The 22,023-nt window shown below is 42.7% G+C and overlaps 1 protein-coding gene across 1 annotated transcript in view; it reads right to left on the bottom strand.

Moving 5' to 3' along the window:
- Positions 1–20,655, bottom strand: part of CSMD2 (CUB and Sushi multiple domains 2) — a 310,684-nt gene extending 290,029 nt beyond the window's left edge. Inside the window, exon 1 of the mRNA XM_009284828.2 lies at positions 20,499–20,655. Coding sequence (XP_009283103.2) covers positions 20,499–20,655 — 157 coding nt within the window. The remainder of the gene's footprint in view (positions 1–20,498) is intronic.
- Positions 20,656–22,023: the final 1,368 nt, after the last annotated feature.

The raw sequence follows: 22,023 nt of genomic DNA, 5'->3' as shown, positions 1-22,023 counted from the left end.
AACAGCAGCTGCCAGATTTTCCCTTGAGGCTGAAGTCCTCTGTTCTTAACAGAGAGAGAGAGGGAGAGTAGCATGGCAGGCTGACCTGACGCAGGCTGTCCCCTGCCAGCTTGCTTCATCCCTACCCTGGAATGACCTGGAAACAGAAGGGACTTCAGGCTTCAAGACCCTCAGCAGCTTCAAGACCCTCAGCAGATTTTTTTTTTTTTTTTTTTTTTTTTTTTTTTTTTTTTTTTTTTTTTTTTTTTTTTTTTTTTTTTTTTTTTTTTTTTTTTTTTTTTTTTTTAATAAAAAGATTGCTATCAAAGGGGGGGGACACAAAATCACACCACCTGTTGTGGAGCTGTTTTGTAGTGAATATCACAGCCCATACTCCTGTCGGGTTATCAAAGAGACATTACAGTGTCATGCTGGCTTTCCCCAGGTGCACGCCACAGCTTTCCCAATCACTCCTGCAGATTTATACACCACTTCGCCATCTGTAAAGCTTACAAGCTAAACAGAATCAAAGCAAGCCAGAAAACAGGGCAAGTGTTTAGGAGTAGACTTGCACGTAGTGAGGGGGAAGGGAGATGGATTCCCTCCTATTTTACTGTTAGAAGGGGAGGCACAGGAGGGCTTAAGGACTAATACTAGAAGATATTGAAAAATTACTTTGGAGTTATTTTAATAAGCATCTAGAAAATCCCTGGTAACGCATTCTTTTTAATACAAGCAGTACCAAAGTAAATATTAGAGAAGTCTGTGTTCCTCAAGACACATTAATGAATATATATTTTCCTGACTATTTACAGCAGCAATCTTAAAAAATATTGCATTTTATTTGCACTAAAGTTAGCTAGTTGGAGACACACAGGCATGCATACCGCTTCATACACCACCTGATCCAATATCCAGTGGATAGCAACGGATACAACATTAGAAAACATTTCAAACATGCATAACAAAGAAAACTTTGCTTGGCCAATACTGATGAGGAATTTAAATTACTAAATTATTCCACAACACAGAACGCCTCAGTATCTTTTTCACCAAATCTCAGTTTTCACCATCTTCCTTGAAAACACGGTGACAAAGACCACATTGATTGCTTCATCTGGAAGGCTCCCGAAACATGCATGTGTCAAACAAAGTAGTGAAATGGGCTCTGCCTGTTCTGACTGTATCACAAAAGAAGATAGTTTCCACGCTCTACTGACCTGCAGAGATCATGTTTAGCCAAGCAAGCAGAGTTTGTTGATGCAAGGAACATACACAGAAAGAAAGAAAACCCTGAACCTTTTAACAATGAACAAAGCATAGGAATCTTGTCAGGAAGGCCAAATATACTACAGCTCACCCTGCTTTAAGCTCAGTTGAGCTTTATCAGCATAGTTACTAGTGAAGATTTGCCATACTGGCATCTCTTTGTACTTGCTTGAAACCAGAGTAGAGGACTCAAGAATAAGATTCCTCACATAAACTGAAGATCTGTGTTTCTTCCCACTCTACCCCACACAATAAACATCATGTAAATCCAAAGGCTGTGGTATGGCTACATGAAGCATTTGCAGTTAGTACTGAACACGATCAGGAACACCTCACACCCCCCATACCACCAGGCTGTGCTTTCTCTGCAAAAGGATGACGCTACTCCCCTCTAATCCTGTGGGAAACTAGCATATTTTTCACCTCTTCAAATCTGAAAGAGAAGCACCTGGAAAAGGAACTGCACTTATCTTCTGAAACACACCAAGTTCGATTGCTGAGCTCCACTTAAACACAAGTCTTTCACATAGCCATTCACAGTGAATACAGGAGGAGCCGAGCATACGTGGAGCCAGACTAAAGAGCCCAGCCTGTAACTCACACTAGGCTACAGCAACCAAAGTGTCATGGAATCAGTCAACAGAAAATATCAACAAGACATACATCCAGAGCTGCAACCAAGCTGCTGAGCCTGCAATGGGGCAATCTTTGCCAGCAGCAGGGAAGTCAGCCTGGTGGTGGTATCCAGAACACCATCCCTGACTGCAACCTGAACACACCACAGTGCTACACAGCTGTACCCTAATGGGACTCAAGCTGGCCCCTCCAGAGCACCATGCCACATGGAAATAGCAGCACCATCAACACCGGGAGGAGAATCTCTCACACTTTACTGCACTACACAGCATAAACATGCCTGCTGACTGCAAATCCATGCCAGAGACAAGCCTGGTTACAGAAGGTCCTCACTCTTTTGTCCCTCCCATCAGCATTCTTTAGCATGAACTGACCACCCTCTCTCAGATGAGCATAATAAACCTGGTGACTTGCTTCACAGGTGACAAGAGAAAAAAAACCCACCTTGTGAGGCAGCAGGCACAAGTCTTGCCCTAACAATGCACTCAGAGCTGTCAGCAAGGGAGAGACTCTTTCATCTGTCCAGTATATATGTCCAGACGCATTCAAGATTCACACATCTCCCACAGAGCCCAACACCCAGTGCTGTAAGCTTTCACTAGGCAGGCCAAACCAGCCCATTTAGCTTGTGCTGCTCTGGTTCCTTGCTGTACCCTGTTCTAACTACATGCACGTCTGTCCTATGACAAAAGTGATGAGCAGTACTTGATTTCATGTCCTTTGTTTGCATTAGAATGAAGGACATCCATTCTTCCATTGCACTTCACAAGTTACTGGACTTATCTTAATGGTGCTTTAAGGAACCTTGGCTGAAATAGCTCACGCATTAAGATTTTGAAAACCCCAAACAAACAAAAAGCCTCCAAGCTGAATACTCTAGGAAGAGACAAGAGCTTTAAACATTTTAAAAACAAATTAAGCAGCCACAACTGGCTATGCTTTAAGCATACTCTCAGGCTTCTCCCCCAAAGTTGCTTCTAAGAGAAGCAGACCCACTTCCTAGTGCAGGTGTTACGTATTTTAAGTCTTGCCTCTGTTACTGCAGAATGGTGTTATACACAGCAGCTTCAGATTCAGCTGAAGTTATGGTGCATTGGCTGTGTCACAGGAATTATTCACATGCACTTGGTTTACCCCACCCCAAGTGAAAGGCAATGTGACTTGGCTGAAAGACTAATGAAAATGCTTTCAAAGCATCACACACCATATAAAGGTTTAGCTACCAGGCAACTCTCAGCTCATCTGATTTTTTCAGGGCAGCAGCAGAAAGCTGTCTGAAGGTATTCAAGGAAGCCTGAAGGTCAAGAAATTAAGAACAAGGCTTTGCAAACCTCATGAAAAGAGGCTCTGGTATCTTTCATCACAAATTACCATTCTAACCAGCTCCCTGACAGCCAGCGGCTCCGTCCCCAACACTGGGTTCGCTGCGATGCCGTGACGTTGCTAGGCACAGTTGCTAGGCAAAGGCACACATGCAACAGCTCAACTGCAGCTTCATTACAGGGCAGCCTTAACGAAAAAAGAACGGGGAGAAAAAAACCAAACAACTTGATTTTATACATACATAGAAATTTCTTTGAATGCTCAACAGCTAGTTAACAGAGTTTAGCAATATTGCAGACAAATGAGCTTCCTACTGTGTGTCTTCACTAAGAGTCACAATTCATTTCCTTCCTTTCCTTCACAACATTCATGCCTTTGGTATTCAGCAACACCAATTGTTTGGGGTTTTCTGCTGAATACTGGGCATTGCAGGAAGCCAAGGAAAGTGGTCTGGAAGAGGCAGCAGGAGACACAAGGAAAGAGAAGCGACATCCCCAGACCAAAGCAAGCAGGTGTGACTATTCTTAGCAGTGAGCCTTACACACACAATTTAGATCTGAATTTTGGCCTAGGGCCTCTTAGCAACAGGGCTCTGAGATGATGAGTCCAACAGCAATGTTTTAAGCAAAGCCAGAGGCTGCAGCTGTTTCCACATATCTCCAGGACACAGGATGTGGCCTCTTCTCTCTAGCCCTAGACAGAGGAAGAGAGACACTCTCATCCACCTGCTTGGAATCAAGTATTTTATCTAGATGACACAGTATTAGCCACCTCCAGGACCAGAAGTACAGGATGCTTCTCAAACAGCAATAATTGAAGATTCAGAATAAAGGTTAGAGCCATGATGAGTCACTAATACAAAGAGCAGATAAATGAACAAGTATTTGTAGAAATAATCAGTTAGTAATGAGGTCTATCTTTGTCTGACAGGCTGCTGACCACTTACCTGCAACAGATCAACCAGAATATTCCAGAGTACATTAGCCAGATCCACTTAAAAGTACAGTTTATCCTGGTAACACCTACTGGAAAGAGGACAATAAAGTTTCTGTGCTAGGAAGAGGAAGATTCATGGCATCACCAGGCAATACTTCTGCCATTCAGCACATGGAAGGAAAAGCATACATACAGTGCCTCTGACCCCTTCTTCCCCAGCTACCATGACCTGCCAGGCAAAACAGATATGAAAGGGCCTATACAACTACTGCGCTCCCTGGACCAGCCATTTACAGCAATGCAAAAATGAATCAAACAACTGGCCGATTAGCAGTTTTGCACTCACTTGGCTTGCACTGTTATAAATCACCTTGAGGTGTCCTCTGCTGTCTAGTCATTAGGGATGCAACCCTCTGAAAGCCACCTGCAGTCCCCCACAAGATCTGTGAGGAGACAAGACCCCAGACTCATTTCTTACAAGTTGCTGGGATAAAGGCAGAAGTCACTGAATGTATTGCCACAGCCAATGCTGTTCAGTAAGTCAAACACACATTTCTGCTATTCCCCTTTCAAGGCAGTACTGATACTAGCATACCTCAGAGATAGGCTGCAAAAATACCAAGACACACGAGTAAAGTTATATTCAAAGAAAGCAAAAAACCGTGATCCTGTCCTTAGAGCACAGCTGAACACTTTGGTTTATCAGTTAACAGCTTCCTCACCACGCCATTGATTGACTTTGCACAATTCCTGCTTCAGTCTACCATGAAGTGCATTGCTAGCACACTGGATCTGCTCTTACTCTGTACCCAACAGATTTACTGGGTGCATTAAATACATGTTTTAATACTCATTCTCTGGCAGAAACATAAAGCAATGTCTATTGTGATCACTAATATCAGTGTTCAGAGTTTAAAATTTTTCACACCAAATGGGATTTCATTAAATAGGACTTCATGAAATAGGATGTGCAAAAAACTTAGTAAGAAAGGATATCACTCTGCTTCCAGTCTGACAGAGAACGCACAAGACTTTCAGATGAGCATTAGTGTGACTGGTTCAGACAGGTTGGACAAGATGCAAAAAACAGCAACTGAAAGCTAATGTTCACCAGTCCAACTTTTAAGTCTGCTGAGCCTTAAACACGCTGATCAACAGCTGGGCCTGTGCTCAAAGTCTCCGGCAAATAAAATTGAGTGTTCTTTGCCAGTTCAAGTCTCTTGAGTTCGTTTTCCTTAATCGCATTCACTATTATAGTCATCAGTTTGAAAAATGCAGAGATACAGCAGCTGACAAATTGGACTATAAAGCATATATATGGATGTGTGTTCATGTGTATATATACACACACAGAGATAAAAAGTTAAAGCTAAAGAACTAAAAAGCTCTCCTGGTTGTTACATACTGTCTCCTTCCAGGCTTGGCAATCATACCATATAATCCCATTTATAAATATGTTAACTCTCCTGTCCTGTACTTCACACTGGAAGATTAGCATTAGAGCCTTACTGCTTTGATGATTATAAATATTAGTCTAATTTCCAACGTAAAATTAATTCACAACCAGTTTACACCCATTTGTTTTCATACCAACATTTTGTTAGCTTAAACAGTCCTTCTCCCTGTTTTGTTTTTACCTGGCCTTGACGCATTTATAGAGAATAGATCCCTTTGCAGCCCTGTTTGCCAGGCTAAATAAACCCTGCACTTACACTCTTCTGAGATACACCCTTCGTTCCTCTGATCATCCCCCTGCCAACCTCAACCCATTCCAGTTTGAATTCCTCCTGTGCAAAGGACAGACCACTCCAATCATTCCAATGAAGGTTCCCCAATACCTTATGAAGTCATACCAACTCTTCCTCATTTGGAGTTGCCTACACATATACTAAAGCTTTTGTGATTCGTAATCCAGAAACTCCAGGGTTTTCCGATTGCTCTTAGTGGAACTGGATTTCACGAATTAGGTTTCAAACTAAACACTGCATGACCTTCACACCCCAAACAGGCCTAAACTAGGTTTCCTCATGCTTGCAACAATTCCACCCCTCAAGCAGCCACTCATTAACAATCTAAAGAACAGTAATTACCTGCAAAAGTTCACAGCTGCATAATTCCTGATGGAACTGGGAATCTTTTGCAGACCATCCACTAGTTCAAATAATTTGCTCAGCTCAGAGAAGTAACACAGTTATCCCAATATTCAGCTAGAATGGCCTCTTCAAGGGATGCAAATTTCTCCCTTCAAAACTTTCTCTTTCAAAATTGTCTCTTAATCAATTTTGACTGCTCCCTTAGTGCCACGACTCTTCTACATAGCCATTGTCAGCATAATAATAATACCAAGCACTTATATAGCTATTTCCATCTTCAAAGCACTTCACAAGCATTAACCAATTAATGCATATTCTTCCCATGCTCTCTCTAGTGTGAATAACTGCCTCACTGGATTTTCCTGTGACTTCCCTTCATGGCTTTTCAGTTACCCCAATAACCTTTAATTGAATCCCACCGTCAGTCTCCTTTGAAGGAGTGTTTATGCATCACATTTCAAAGTGAGCCAGAGAAGTGCTGCTGCATCCTACTCTGGTGACAGAAGGGCTTTGCAATACACCATGCAAGCTTGCACACTTTTTATCTGAAACCAAGAGTTAGCCTATGAAAATACAGTTTAACACATGGTTAAGGCACTAAGCTGGAACTTGGGAGGCCTCGGTTTGGCCCTGGACTCACGGCAATGTGTCAAAGAGATTAGGCGACTCCTTTGTGCAAGATTTCACAAAAACAAAATGAATTCACCTAAGGACCACAAGTCTCTTTTCAAAAGGAACTTAAGCGGACCAGATTTACAAACATTTTTTTATAACCTAAGAACTGCAGACAGATGCCTTGTAGCCTTTACAAATGCACTTGAGTTTTGCAGCTAACATATGCTCTTCTAAAACCCCACTGGGCAAGCATACACTTATTTAGGCATCTAAACATCCTTGCAAATCTTGCCCCGGGAGTCCAAGACTCAATGAAAGCGTTCAGGATGATTCAAAAGCTTCTTAAAATTTTACTCTTATTTTCTCTCTGCATCTGTAAAATGAATACAGTAAAGATTTAATTTTTCCCCACCTTCAGTCCAGACATCCATAAAAATGACACAGGGCAGGCATGGTTTTCTGCTACGTCTGTGATTCCTGATAAGCAAATCTCACAAATCTCAGATTTTATCTGTCTCCCACAAGTTTGGTGTTTCACCCAGCAGTTCATCTCAACCCACAATTGAAATGAAAACTCAGAAAAGGGAAGCTAATTTGATGAAAAACATTTGTACAAACCCCTGCAAATGGACTCCACTCATAAGCAGGATTTTTACTCAGTCTCATTTATAAGGTGCTAATTATTATCTCCAAAACAATTTTTTCAATTTGTATTTCAATTATTTTCCAGTAAAAGAATATTTGCATTTAAATGGCTTATCCATTGTGCTCAAACACAAACTCATTTTCATCTCAGGTGTTAGGACTCCTTTATCTCAAAAAGTGTAGGAAAGGTGAAATATGGTTCAAGGTGAAATCCATCTTGCAAATCACAGTGAAGGCCTAATTTAAAGATTTCCTCATGATAAAATTTTCTTCATTAGTCTCTATTCCCCGTTACCAAATCCATGTCATCATGAAAAGACTTAAAAGTAGCTGCAATTTCATTTGCCATTATTAGTTATGAAGCTGTGTGTCCATCTATAAAGTTCAATGCTCCCTCAAGGCCAGTGAGAATGGAACTTGCCCCAAGAGAAATCCTTGACCTAGCTACAAATCTCATCTCGCTAATAATTTAGAAGACCTGTCCTTGAAATTCTCACAATATTAACAATTTCATCATTACACTGATGGAGAACTGACAGTTTAAAGATGATAATACAGTGGATATAGGTTCTTCTTTAGAAGTAAGTCTGCCCTAAGCTCAGAGAGTTGCAAGCGGTTTTCCCCTCCCCACCACGTTTCAGTTTCTAGCTTATATCTTTAAACAGGAATAGAGTAATCTGGTTATATTTTCATGCATTTATAACTACATGGAAAGCACAGAAGTTACACAAATCTACCATATACTCTTGGTACTTGCAGGGGGGCCACCATCCCTTTTTAGCACCTAGGGCTTGGAACAGAAAGGAGACACAGAAGTTCTGTAGAAGACAACACAGAAGAACTGACTTCAAATATTCAGCTAATGCCATAAGCAGCAAACTAGCTGTCACTACAGTGACCAGAATCTTATACCTTCAGATATGGAAAAAAAAAAAAAAATCATCCTGAGTAAGCAGAGACTCCACTTATTAAAAGCTCTTCACTCTTCTCCCGCAATTCGCATTTCCCCACGTGCTCTATAGAGCAATGTACTGTGCATTTACAAGTACTTTGAGATCTTCCAAAACACTCTGCCAGGCATTTGTATTATAACAGCTCGCACTTGTATTATCATATTTGAATTACAAAGAGAGGCAAACAGAAGGCAATTTCTCCTGGGAATTTTTGTTGGGATATAAATCCAATTTTTACTTGATTCTGTTAACAGCACTTTCACATTCACTTCCTTTAAGTATTACTGCACTTGATATTTATTACCTAATGCCTACTTGTCACCTTGAGCAATCAATGAAAGTCACCAGAAGTTGACAGTACACAGAAAAGTTAACAATTCATTTCTCCCAATGGGACAAAAAAAGCAAGCTACATGCCCTAAACAATAGATAGCTATAAAAGGTTTCTAACAGATTATGCGTAAAAAAATGAAACATTTCAATTACGCTGAAATCTTCAGTCCCTTTACACACAAATTTCACATACACAACAGCAAAACCTAAATTCTTCACTGAAAACTGTCAGATCTGTTCTAACGATAAGTGTCCCTCTGTCCAAATACAGTCTTCACAACTGATGGATGCTCTGAAACTACAAAACCAGACTTATTTTTATCATGTTCTGATCCAATTCAGAAAAACTCTCATGCTAGGTACTAATCTGCCACGACCTGTATACAAAACATTCCCACTAGCTGCAGTGGATCAAGCCACTCATATGCAAAGTCCAAGTCATTTCCATACAGTTTCTGTATCCTGTGACCTCCATCTATGTATAACTTACAAAGAAACTCAGAACTTGCTTCCATTAACATTATATTGTAGTATTTTATTTTTCTTCCACCTCCTCCATTCATTTAAAACCTCATTTTTACCCTTAGACATACTCTATTTAATCTTAGTTTTCAATCCCAAAAGCAGATCAATACCTTTCTTCTTCAATCTACATAGCTCTCAATCAAAGAGTTAACAAGGGGTGAATTGAATCGACTTGTAGGTTCAAATTGGGTATTTTTTTTGTAAAGTCTCATTTGCTAACTGCACTCATGGAAAAGAAGGAAAAAACCTCCCCATAATAGCCCTCAGTATTAGATTCCTAGGCAAAAAAGGTCATAATTTGTTCTCAAATTTAAGACTGTCACAGCACTTAGCAGGAACAAGTGACAGACCCTCCCATAAAACATTTTCTGGAGCACTTTAAATCCAGCAAAATGAACTTGCTCTTCCTAAGATGACTTCTTTCAGTTAGAACCAACCCAGCTGTTCATGAAGAGGTGGTAACAGCATGGGCCTTGCAGGGTTGTCTCTCATATCTTAAACCTTGCCGGGGTAAAGAAACCAGCACTGTACGTGCTACTGAAAGAAGATACCTCGGTCTATGAAACACCCATGTCAAGGTACTAGATGACCTATCTTCACATTCGAGACCTAAGAACTTCACTCAAAAAGCCACAATGGTTTCACTGTGCTTTAGCTCTAGGCCTTAAGCAAGATACTATCTGCAGTGTGGAGACCATTCCACACATTGTTCCCTCAGCACATGAGCACCTGACAGGTTTTTTTAAAATGTATTTTCATTAAAACACCCTACCAAAGTACAGAAATTCCAAGACAGCTGTTTTACCATCCTTTGAAGAGCTACATGATTTGCACACCACCACAGCCTGTAGAAAGAGAACCGGAGCCCTCAAAAGGGAGTAACCCCACAGAGAGGTCAGCACACGAGTGACACATCATCCCTCTTCCATCATTCCAGGAATGCTGCCTTTAAAGGTTGTGTGTTAAACCCAACATGAGAATAAAGCCCCAACACTATCAGGGACAAATTCCCTATCCTTCAAATGCTTATTATTTCAGCAGGTGGACATTATTTTAATATTAACAGACTTGAGTCCTTCTCCAAGTGGTGCTTAACTTTAACGAAAACACCCCAGGATGGTTGCTGACAGATATCCAGTGTCCACAGTCAGTGCCTAACCTTTCCCTAATGGAGACAAAACAACAATAGAGGGATATAAACAATATGCTGCATGATGCAAGTAGCATCTTTAAAAATGGCATCAACTTTGGAAAAGCACAGGCTCCTTCTGAAGAAGAAGATATCCTTTCTGGGAGGAAATATGTGGGTTTTTTTTACATTATTATTTGGTGTATCAAATGAGAAAGGAACATTAAATTGTGCCTTTGTTACAGAAGAAATGAGCTTCCATTTTCTGTACCTTCAACTTGGCTTTAACTGCTCACCAATGTCAGATAAAGCGTCTGTTTAACAAAGGACCAGATCCTCCTTTGCCCTGCAGCAACAAGAGGGAAGAATCCTGCTGACGATAATGGAGTTAGAGACACGAAGGAGGCAGGACTGGGGAACAGAATGAGACCCAGTACGTCCTTACATTTTCAAACTGCAAGACCAGCTTTTCTGCAAGATGCTTAACTTGCCAGCTAGCACTGCTCATTTCAGCTAGGAGAACAGTGAAAGAGAGTCCTCCTTACAGACAACCAGACCTCAAGAGTTTGGGAACACACACATACACTGGTAAGAAAAGCAGAGCAAGGGGAGAGTGGTAACAATGTGTAAGCCATTACACAACAGCACATCATTCCCCACTGTAAAGTTCTTCAGCAAACTTTCTGTGAATAAAAAGCCAACTCAGACCTTAAGGAAACGCACTCATCCTGCTCTTTCAGGCAGTAAGCTCCACCTCAGGCCCTCTAGCTCCAAAAGCAATGACACAGATACCATAAAAAAAAAATTTCAAACTCTGCTTCTGCAAGTTTAACTAAAAAAAAAATTGCTAAACTGCTGATAAATAACAAGCACCATAATTAGGAAACAAGTTCTCTATTTGATCTCTGCCATCCTTGAGACATTCTTCTTCATAACACATTCAATAGTACTATTTTTCCACTCTGTAGACAAGAAGCTCAAGCTCACGCAATTTAAGCAACTGTTTCAAAGCCAAAGAGTCTGTGGCAGGTTAAAATCTGAAGGTCCAGACCATCCTTTCTGCCAACACCCTGCTTTTACTAAAGACCAGTATTCAATTCCCTGATGCTTCTGGCAAATTCTTGGTCTGCTACAAGTCTCGTACCTTCCCATCTATATTGGAGTACACCATGCTTTTAAAAGCTGCGCTGCAGTCTTTTGATAAGAGGCACAAATGTGGATATAAACATATAAAAACTGTACAAGCAATACAGTGCAAATTACAGAAGGAGCTGAGCAACCTGTGCAAATCCTTGCTGGAACAGAAACTGCACTTGATTATATTTCACTTTTTTTTTGCCACAAGTACTTTACTTCTTGAAGTTCAGTAGCAGACAGACAACTTTCACCTCAGAATGTCATTCACAATTAATCCCAAATTGTACATTAAAAGGTTGAATTCACTCCATGCAATCAAGGGAGAGAACCAAGAGCATAAAACTTGTGTAGCTAATCAACCTAGTGTAATTTGTATCTGCTGAAAGCTTTTCACAAACATCCTAAGATCTCTCTGCAGAATAAATCTGTAAATCATTTTAGGATTTTGCAAATTCTACTCATCCCCATGAAACAGAACAACTAAGGCTCACACCCTCAAGGATTTGTAAGTGCCAACAAGCACAGAAAACAGCAAAAACTGGGCTTTAATGACTTCTGCAAGTCAAGAGAGAGTGTGCAAATAACAGGAGAGCACTGAACCAGAAAATCCCCAGTTGGGGTTAATTCTCTAGTTGTGATTAACTCATCTTTCCTGTCTATTTCAGTACTTCTTGCACCTTTAATACAACAGGCTCTGGGCACTGACAGGGCCACGATTATCAGGCTGTGACTGTGGTTTGGTGAAACTGCCTGTTGGTCTACATCCCACTAAACTGACAACTGAGAAGCAGCTAAATTCTTTACACTGAAGAAATGTAGGTGGCACTAAAGCAGGTGGATGAAATCCAAATAAAGCCATTTCATTAGGACAGAATAGACTTACCATTCCAGAGAACTAATGCAAGCCAGAGGCCAAGAGAACCAGTCTTCTCTTTCTTTTGTTTTAAAATGTTCTGGATAAAGAGCTTTATTTGATATTCATTGTTGTTTTATCTGCCTTCAAATGGGAACTGCAGACATTTTGATAAATGGATTGAGAAATTGTTCTGTTTCAGTATAACTACTGCAAAGTGCCTTCACATCTGCTAGCACAGACACAGCTCAGACCTCATCTGCAGAGAGAAAGCATCTCAAACACACCTCTCAAGCAACAGCACGGCATTTCTGTGCTGCTGTTTAGCACGCAATAACACAGAGGAGTGAGAAGACCTAGAGTCTGTTCCTAGCTCTGCTAGCATCCTGCTGCGTGACCTTGGGCAAGCCTTTCTGCATCCAGCTCTGCCTCCTACCTTCCCTGCACTTACAGCAAAACACCTTTGGGCACAGACTGCTTCTGCCCAGTGCCTTCTCTTACAGGGCTAATCATGAAGCAGGAGCAGCAATGCCTTCTTACATGGAGGGAAGGGAAAAAAAATTGCCAGCAGGATATAGGATGCTGTTAATTTCCTTCTGGTTACAGATGGAGAGAAAGAGCTGCCTTCTGAGGTCACCAAGAATTACTAAGGAGGAAGCCCAAATGCCAGTGAGGGTTGAGGTACCAGGCTTTTGTGAGAGCTTGGCTGCAGCTCCAGCCTACAAGTCCTGCACAGCAGCACTCTTATCAAGGCCAGCCTGGTGTATGCACAAGTATAAAGCTGTTTTCTGGTGACACCAGTTGCCTTCCTCATGTATTGTCCTTAGACAAACCCAGCTTCAGAAGCAGACTTCCAGCAGTGCTGGCAGAAAGACCCTCTGTGTTGTGGTCTCCACCTATCTGCACAATCCTCAACAGTCAAGAATTATATCTAACACTTGTTGATAGATTAGACTGTATGCTCTTCCAGGCAAGGGCTGCTTGTTTACGCCTGTATGTTTACACCGCACTGGACATGCAAGGACCACTGCTCATGAAGCTGCTGAGTATACCATAAATACACTAATACCACATGTTGCACAGGTGTTTCTTTAAGTCATGTACCCCTTCCTTCAACTCTCTAAATACCTGCTTCCCCCAAACCTAGGCCATCAGTTCATTTTCAAGTAGATTTTTGCAGTCAATAATTGGGAAGGATTTTTTTTTAATTACTCCCCTCTCACACATCTCCCTGGCAACCATAGCTGCTCCAGGCCCCACAGTTGCAAGACCCTTCTCTCCCAGTGAAAGTCACAGATTCACCAGATCTCCCTACTCCACGATTATTTTGACCTCTCGGAAATTACTAGCACCAGTAGGACTCTGACACAGTCCCCAGTTCTCTTTCCATCCAGCAGACAACAGTGGTGTGCATACAAAAACCAGGCAGTTAGTTTATTACTACAGTGGGGATGCCTGTACCTCGTAAGGATAAAAAATTACTGCAACCATTACTGCAAGGGACTGAATCAGGGAACACACCTGATGCTGGGAAGAAAGAAAGAACACCATACTGTTCACTGCGAAGTCACATTAAAAAAAGGGGGGAAAAAACATCCCAAAAAACTCTTTTCTACTTTCATGCAAGGGAGGTATAAAAAAAAATTACATACACGCTCCCTGCAGCATACTGTCTCTATTCTGGCTGGCTGTGTCCATGGCAGCAGCAAAGAGACTGAAACAGAGTTAATTTGATTTCTTTAATCAATGGGATTTTCCCAATTACACATTAACCACTATCAGATCAGTCTGCCACTGCATAGCATGGCAGAAGCACATACATTTTGCAGATTACTGCACTGCATCGTGTTTATTGCAAGCAAAGCACATTGATTCCCATAATTGCACTGTACTTCACTCCTCCAGAAACACTGTGTAAACACAGAAACTGTGGGTGCTATCACTTTTTTTAATCTCCGGATCTTGATTTCTTTGAAAGCAATGCAAGTGCCTGCTTCTCAAAGTAGGCACTCACACACCACAGGAGGCCTCAGAAATAACCTTATAGTTGCATTGAAAGTACCTCACAAGTAGCTTCACGCTCCTCTGCAGAGAATTAAGCAGCAAAACAGGAAAAGCCATCTTGTATTTGAGACCGAGACTGACACGTTTGCAGCTCTGCCACAAATTCCCTAAATGACCTTGTGCAAGTCACTCAGTAAAGCCAGTTGCTTTCCACCCAAGACGCAGCTCCTTGGGCTGCCCTGGGCAGGAGCGAGGGCAGCCCCTCGGGTGGGTCAGGCTGCACAGGCAGAGGTTCCTCCCATCGCTCTCTGCCCTTGGGCACAGAGAGGAACAAAAGGCAGCACACAGTGACACCACTCCTTTCAAAGCACCATGGTGGGAAAGCGTGGTGGAAAAGGACTTGTACATGGCTTCTGTGGCCTGGCGCTTGTAGAAGATACTGAGCAGGCCACAGCGTTATTTTCCCTGCTGCTTCCACAGCCCCCTCAATACTCTGGATTTACCACTGATACAAGTTAAGAGAGTCCATTATTAGGAAAGCCCTTTAATTCTATGTTTGCCTGTACTCTGAAAGAGGTTACCATCCAAGGTATTGGATGGTATTATAAAAGCCTCATTGGCTGGACTTATGCACTGTAATATCTAAGTGACAAGTATTAAGTGCACATATTGGAGTTCTCAATAAATATATTTAAGGGCAACATTTCAATAAGCAGCAATATACAGACTTCATTAAAATACTGAGCTAGACTATAAACCCCAGTTAAGGTGCAGGATTGATGAGGTCATCTCTGTTCCTATGGCCAGTCTTTCTGGGTGGAGCAATCCCTTTAAAGCCTGATGCTGTTAACCTTCCCATCATTCATCTGCACCCATGGAGGCTGCATTTGGATATTAGAGCCAACACACAATTACGCTACCTCTGACATTTTTGGCTGTATATGTCAAATAGACAACTCAATGCTGGACTTACCAATTCAAGCAGTACAGAATCTTTGTTACTCAATAATTTCTTTTATGTAGCTCTTAACATCTCATCTTTCCCCTTCCATTTGAATTTGCTATACTTTCTGTTGGACAAAAGGCTAATTCAAATCTAGGCCTATTCGTGGTATTTCTGAACCTCCCAATGCCTAGACACATGGAAGATAGTAAAGTAGTATTATTTAAAACCCACCCAGCTAAACACAGCTTTGTTATAATTTCACTAAAGCCCATGAAAAATTACTCCAGCCCTATGTCTCAGGATACTTTTGCTAAAAATGTAGTAAGACTTCTCTTGTAATACTATGGGCACAAAGACATCTGTTGCAGCTTTCTCCCTGAAATCTCTATACCAGGTATACCTATACAATATGCCTTTTAAGTATACATTGCAGTGAAAGGTCAAAAGGTTAGCCGCACAGTCCTAACAAAAAACTCAAGTCCCAATCCAGTACTGATCTAGCCAGAGAACCATGCATCCTCTCCATCTCCAAAGAGGGTCTCGCTATTGGAAAACTAGCTCAGGGCTTAGCTGCACCTGATGGAAGCAACAGAGATGAGACTCACCCTTCAGCCCACTCTCCACAAGTGCTTTATTGCTATGGCTGGATGTTACAATCAGTGTTATGGAGGTTAGGCTGCCTGGCCTTCCCGCCAAACCTGCCTAACCCTCAACATTACCATAACATTTTCATCTGGTCAAGATCCATGCCAAATTTAAGTAGGAGTTGAGGGGGGCATCAGCAGGAACATAAGTGCAGCTGTGAAATCTGGCATTTCACAAACAACTGGCCTCTCAGGAACCCAAGCAAGGCAGCAAGCACCACACAGTAATTCAGCAGTTGCAAATCCCTGGAGCACAGGTGCAAGCAGTTAGCAGCAAACTGGGGGGGCAGGAATTATTCTTCATTTGTCCCTGAAAGTAGATTAATAAGGCACAGTCACCTCTGCATAGGAAAATGTATTCTCTATAGCAGGGATGCTACAAACGATCACCTGATCAACAGCTCAACTAGACCCTGAGCCCTAAACAACCTCGGCAAAAAGCATATCCACTGGGATCTATGCCAGATTGCCTAGATCACATTCCCTGCACCCATTTTGACAAGCACCTTCTTTTGATAGAAACTCCTACATAACTGGAAGGCAGCCACCAAGGGATCAGTTGAACAGACATCCACCTCTGTACCACTGCAGGCTGGCTCAGCTGGGAACCATCAACCAGCTGAATACAAAATTTCCCTAGGAGGTAACTGGCATGACAGGGACTGAGCTCCATGGCAAGGAAAGCTTGAGCTTAGATGTTCTTCAGCAGCACTGAGAGGCCACAACAAACAAACAAAAAAAAAAAATCAGTGACAGGCAATGAACAATTGTACAGCAAAGAAAAGCCTCCTGTACCCCAAACGAAGAACTCAATCAATACAAAGAACGAGAAAACTGCTTGCCTACGGTGCCACAGCATGAATCGTGACCCAAACATCCAAGGCTTGAAGTACAGTCCTAGCTACTGCACAGCAGTCTTCCTAGCAAGTTCTTCCTAGCAGGGGCTCCTCTTCCTGCACCCTTCCCTACCCATTACTATGGGCACATACTTCCATGGAGGAAAGCATCCTGAATTTGGATGTTCTTCACTGAGAAGTCACAAGTGTGCACACCAGTGTGAAGAGATAAGAAAGTACATTCACTGCACTCCAGCCAAACCTGAGGGCCACATGGCAGCCCAGCCTCATATATACAGGCACACGGAGATGGAAGCATTGGGCCCTATTCCCATCCACCTGAGGATCATCTATGTTACCCCACTGTGAAGCACTGAAAACATATGGACTAGATCACATATCCTGTCTCCCAGTCACAAGGGCAAGGAGGCAGGTACAGCAACATGACGCCTTCTGTGTTCCCAACCTCTAAGGACCAAGAAGCCAGCCGATCCCAAGCAAAAGAGCTGTACCCTCTAAACATCTGCACCTTCTAAATGTTTTCCACAAATGACTCCTTTCCAGTAACAAAAGGCAAGACGTGAATGAGTACATGGGAATCATTCATTCCATTCAGCACTGATATCCCCACTGCTTCAGCATTGATAGTAGGACTCCGATCAAAGCGATATGCTCAGCTATTGCCATAAAATACTGTAGTTTCATCATATGCCACAATCAAATGTAATCAGGCTGATGACTATTCACTTCCCTCCCTCCTACAAAAAAAAAAAAATCTGTTCACCACTTCAGAGAGTTAGTATCTCACACCCTTACCCCTTAAAAAAGAGATACACTCAAATCACCGAGTATTTCACACTGAAGTTCCTTCCCTGGCAAAGTGCCCCGAATCGCTCTTCGTCCTGTGGAGATTTAAGACAACAGAACAAAATAAAAGGATGATTTACAACATAAATACATACACATACATCAAAATTCATAAACAGCTTCCCGCTCCTCCACTCTTCAGAGGAAGAGTCTGCCAAAAACTATTTTCCATCAAGAACGAAGAAAACCACCATGGGTTTAAATTGGTCAGACCACGTTTCAAGCCAGTGCATCTTTCCATAACCCAGTACAAAACAAGATGCTGACTAGTAAAGCACAGTGTGTAAATAACGGTATCAAGACCCCCTTTATAACAGGCCTTCAAAAGAAATTGCATATGTGTATATCCATACACACCTGGCCAATATGTACCCCAAATACACCTTCTAGTGCCGATGCATAGCTAGGTACCCCAGAAGGGAACAGAAAGGAATACTATTCCTGTTCCCACCTGTTTTGACAATCAAGAAATACAATTTCAGGATCATCATACACTGTATTTCTGAGAGGCCACGCACGAATCACAATCAACTCGCAGCCAAAGACAAATTCAGTGCCCTCCCCAAATCTTAAAACACTGTCAGAGTATTACTGCATCCTTAAAACTAAAAGGGGAAACTATACGGACTGCTACCTCTCCCCCCACCCTGCACATACACAATAAACTTCAGCAGATCACAAAACACCACCTTCCCTACAGCTCCATCAGTTCTTTGCACAAACAGAAGCTCGCCTTCAGACACAGCAGCATCCAGAAGAAAGCACATGCTTTGTGCCATTTTTCAGAAGGACATTATTGGGCAACAGGACTACTGACACAGCACAGCTGATGTGATGCGAGTAGGATTTCTTTCTCTTTATTTTTAAGACGGCCAGAACTACTAACTGATAGTTTTACATATACAGCTCTACTGCCACACTATGGGTACTCTTGGTTATTACTACCCACACAAACCCTAGGAACAGGCAAGGTTAGAACTGAAGCCTCTTAGGAACTCTGTTCTACTGAGGTTCACGATTTGCTCAGCGAAGGTACTAGAAGTCCCAGCCCAGACTAAACTTACTTTCTGGGATTAGACCCTAAACCCACCATGGACTCCGCAAAGGGTGGGTGCATTCACTCTGTATACATTCACCGTGTTCTGGATATCTAGCAGTAAGCCACTGATTTCAAAGTTGATATCTTGCTTTGACAAGAAGATCGTTACTAGGATTTCAGAATTTGTTAAAAAAGAAGAGCTATTAACCAATGCCTCTAGCTCTGATGCAGATAAACATCTGAGGTCTAAAAAGCTTTTGCAAATCTAATGCTCACAAAGAAAAACAACATAGAGCACCAACCTCTGGGTGAAGGATCCAGAACAGACAGTACTCTGAATGCAGAGAGAAGGGAGCTAGGGGCCTGAGAAGAAAGGATTATATACTAAACAAGCCGGTACAGAGAGAAGCCTGGAAGATCTAGTATGAATAAGCTACAGGTAGCTTAGAAGAAAAAAGCTGTAAGCCCCTGATATAGTACATCATATATTTAGGTATCTCTGCATCGGTCTACTTGCATCAGAAAAGCACAACAGAAGCTGCTGGAATGGTTCTCTCGTGTACAGGCTAAATGCTCCTGCTAAAGAAAGGAAAAATATTCACTGAAATATTCATCCTTAATTAGGACTTGTAGGTTGTTTGGGTGGTTTTATACCCTTTCCTAATAGATACTTCCAGTTAGCAATACTCTTCAGGTCCACTGCAAGAGTACTCGGGGGAACAGTTAACACTTATTCTGGATCTCTCCTTAGAGAAAATCTGCCTTACATAATAAAATCAGTGTTGCATTCCAGATAACAAAGTGTCCACGTCCACCCCCACCCCCCCAAAAAAACCCCCCAACAAAACCCAGGAAGGTTTCATACACATCAACACAAACATGCATTCCTCTAGCCTAAGATACAGCACACAAGACAAACATCACTTAGAAACTCTTGGAAATCAGGGCACTGCACAGTGTTGAAAGAAGACACTGCCACTCAGCTCTCCCACTCTTCCCCCTCCTACACACCCGTAAGGACAGTCCCTAAATATTTGCTGTTTACACCAGAAATAAACTTCAGTCTTTAGATATGCTTTTGCTACAAGGGCAGTTAAAGAAACTAGGGAGGAGACATAAGCAAACTCCCCCCAAATTCAAGTCATCTTTTGCTATCTTTCAAGTCAATAAACATATTTCACAAAAACACACGATGCTGAGGCCAAAGAGCTCATATATGAGAGAATCAACTTGAAAAGCAGGAGGAGTAAGAGAAGAGTGCTTCTGTCTTCATGCAAGGCATCCTAAATCTATTTTATCAGCTATGGGCAAACACTAGGGTAAGTGAAACAATGAATTAAGATGCAAGGGAAAGGCAGAGGGGGAAACCGTGATAGCATTTTTTCCACAGTCATCTCGCATATCATACAGCAACTGTGGACAAATTATTTGACCCACCAGAGATGGGGAATGAGATCAAATAAAGCAACCTTTTATTATCTCATCGCTTAAAATTGTTGCTCCCAAAGGATACAGAGGGAAACTATCTTGTACAGAGCTACAAGGTCTGAAAAAAATATACTCCTTATTGAACACTACAGGGAAGCATGTGCTGACACACAAGTGCATGCACACACACAGAGTGTCATCGTCCCCCATGCCTTCCTCCCCCCCAAGAGGACTAACAGTGGTTCTTTGATCTAAGGAGCAGGAAGAAAAATGCTCCTAAAGTTGCCAGCTTTCTCCATTACACTTACCAGTCACCGAGACAGCCAGCAGCCCCATGGAGAGCAGCAGCACACGGCTCCAGGAGCTCACTTCCACCGTCATGAGAGCAAAGATCCCCAATTTTCCCCAGTTCCTTCCAAAGCTGCAGCTGCATCCCGGCTTGTCCCATCCCAAGGAAGGTTGCATGTCAAAGGGCTGCAGGAATGGGGCGTGCTGGGGTTGGTGGTTGTTGTTGGGTTTTCCCCCCTTTTTCTTCCCCTTTACAATTGTGATAGTCCTCGGCTCAGCTGGATGAAGAGGAGAAATGAAAGGGGGGGGAAGCAGGTCAGGCTTGTGATTTTATTTTTTCAGCCCAGAAAAAAAAATCCCACCGCATGGAAGGCTCTGAGCTTCTGCAGCTGGAATGAACCAAGTGTGGCAGCAGCTCGGGGAGAGGAGAGGCAAGGAAAGGAGAGGAGGGCTGGCTCGTCCCTCCCGGTGGCTGTCTCAGAGCCAGCTCCTCGGCATTAGCAGCATACAGTCCCCAGGGATTTATACTTTTTTATTAGCCAGTTGATTAATTGTTCCCATATCTTTGTTCTCTTCACTAAATGCTGGGGAGGGGAGAGGGCACGGGTGTTGTGGTGAGGGGCTGCTCTGCAGCCACCGAATAGATCTGCCTCAGTTTTGCTTCCCCAGCCAGCCCAGCACAATCCTCCCACCAGCACCCACCCCACTAGAACCAACGAACCACAGATTATGCTTTAGGATTGCATTCATTTTTAATACGCACTACAGGTTTCTTGTGTGGGAGTAAGTCCCACAGGCCCCCATTTTGCATGGAGCACAGCATAGTATGCATATGTACACACACACACAGAGCATCTCTGCTATTAAGACATCTGCCAGAGCGATGCAGCCTCCTCCCGGAGCACCCCCCTTCTCCGTGCCTCTGTAAACAGCTTGATGATATTGACACAAATTTTGTCATGAAGCAAATTTTGTTACAAACACGATCACAAAAGAGCCACCCCCCAGCCTGCGACTTGTCCTCGCGGCACAGAGCCCAGCAACAGAGCAATACCCGGACACTGGTGGGACTGGTTCAGGAGAAGGTGTTCTGGAGGTGGGAAAGGCTGCACCGGCTGTGCCCCCTCCACCGAGCCAGTGGGCATACCTGGCCATAAGCCCCTTTCCAGGGCTGGCCAGAGTGGGATTTCTCCTCCACCACCACCCCCTTTTTAACATCTATTAGTACTTTTGTCCCTGTAGCTGCATGCAAGATGGGGAAAAAATGCAGTCTGTTAAAGCTACGTTCAGGAACTTAATTATCTTGGTAATGATACTCAGATCTATGGACAACAAAAATAACTCGAACATGACACCAAAGCTTTAAAAAAAGAGAAAAAAGACATCCTCAAATATCCTCCCCCCTTCCCGGCAAGAACCTACTTCAATGTTCCCTTTTGGTTTGACAGAGCAGGAGCAGCCCCTCTCCCAAAAGCACTGGTCTTGCCTGAGGAGAAGGGGGTGTTTACCCGACCGAGATCCCCCTCTCCAGCCCCCCTACCCTCC

This window comes from Aptenodytes forsteri, unplaced genomic scaffold, assembly GCF_000699145.1.
Source record: "Aptenodytes forsteri isolate BGI_AS27 unplaced genomic scaffold, ASM69914v1 Scaffold7, whole genome shotgun sequence".
Classification (NCBI taxonomy): domain Eukaryota; kingdom Metazoa; phylum Chordata; class Aves; order Sphenisciformes; family Spheniscidae; genus Aptenodytes; species Aptenodytes forsteri.
Note: the sequence above shows the minus strand (reverse complement) of the source record. Positions and strands in the feature narration are given on the sequence as shown.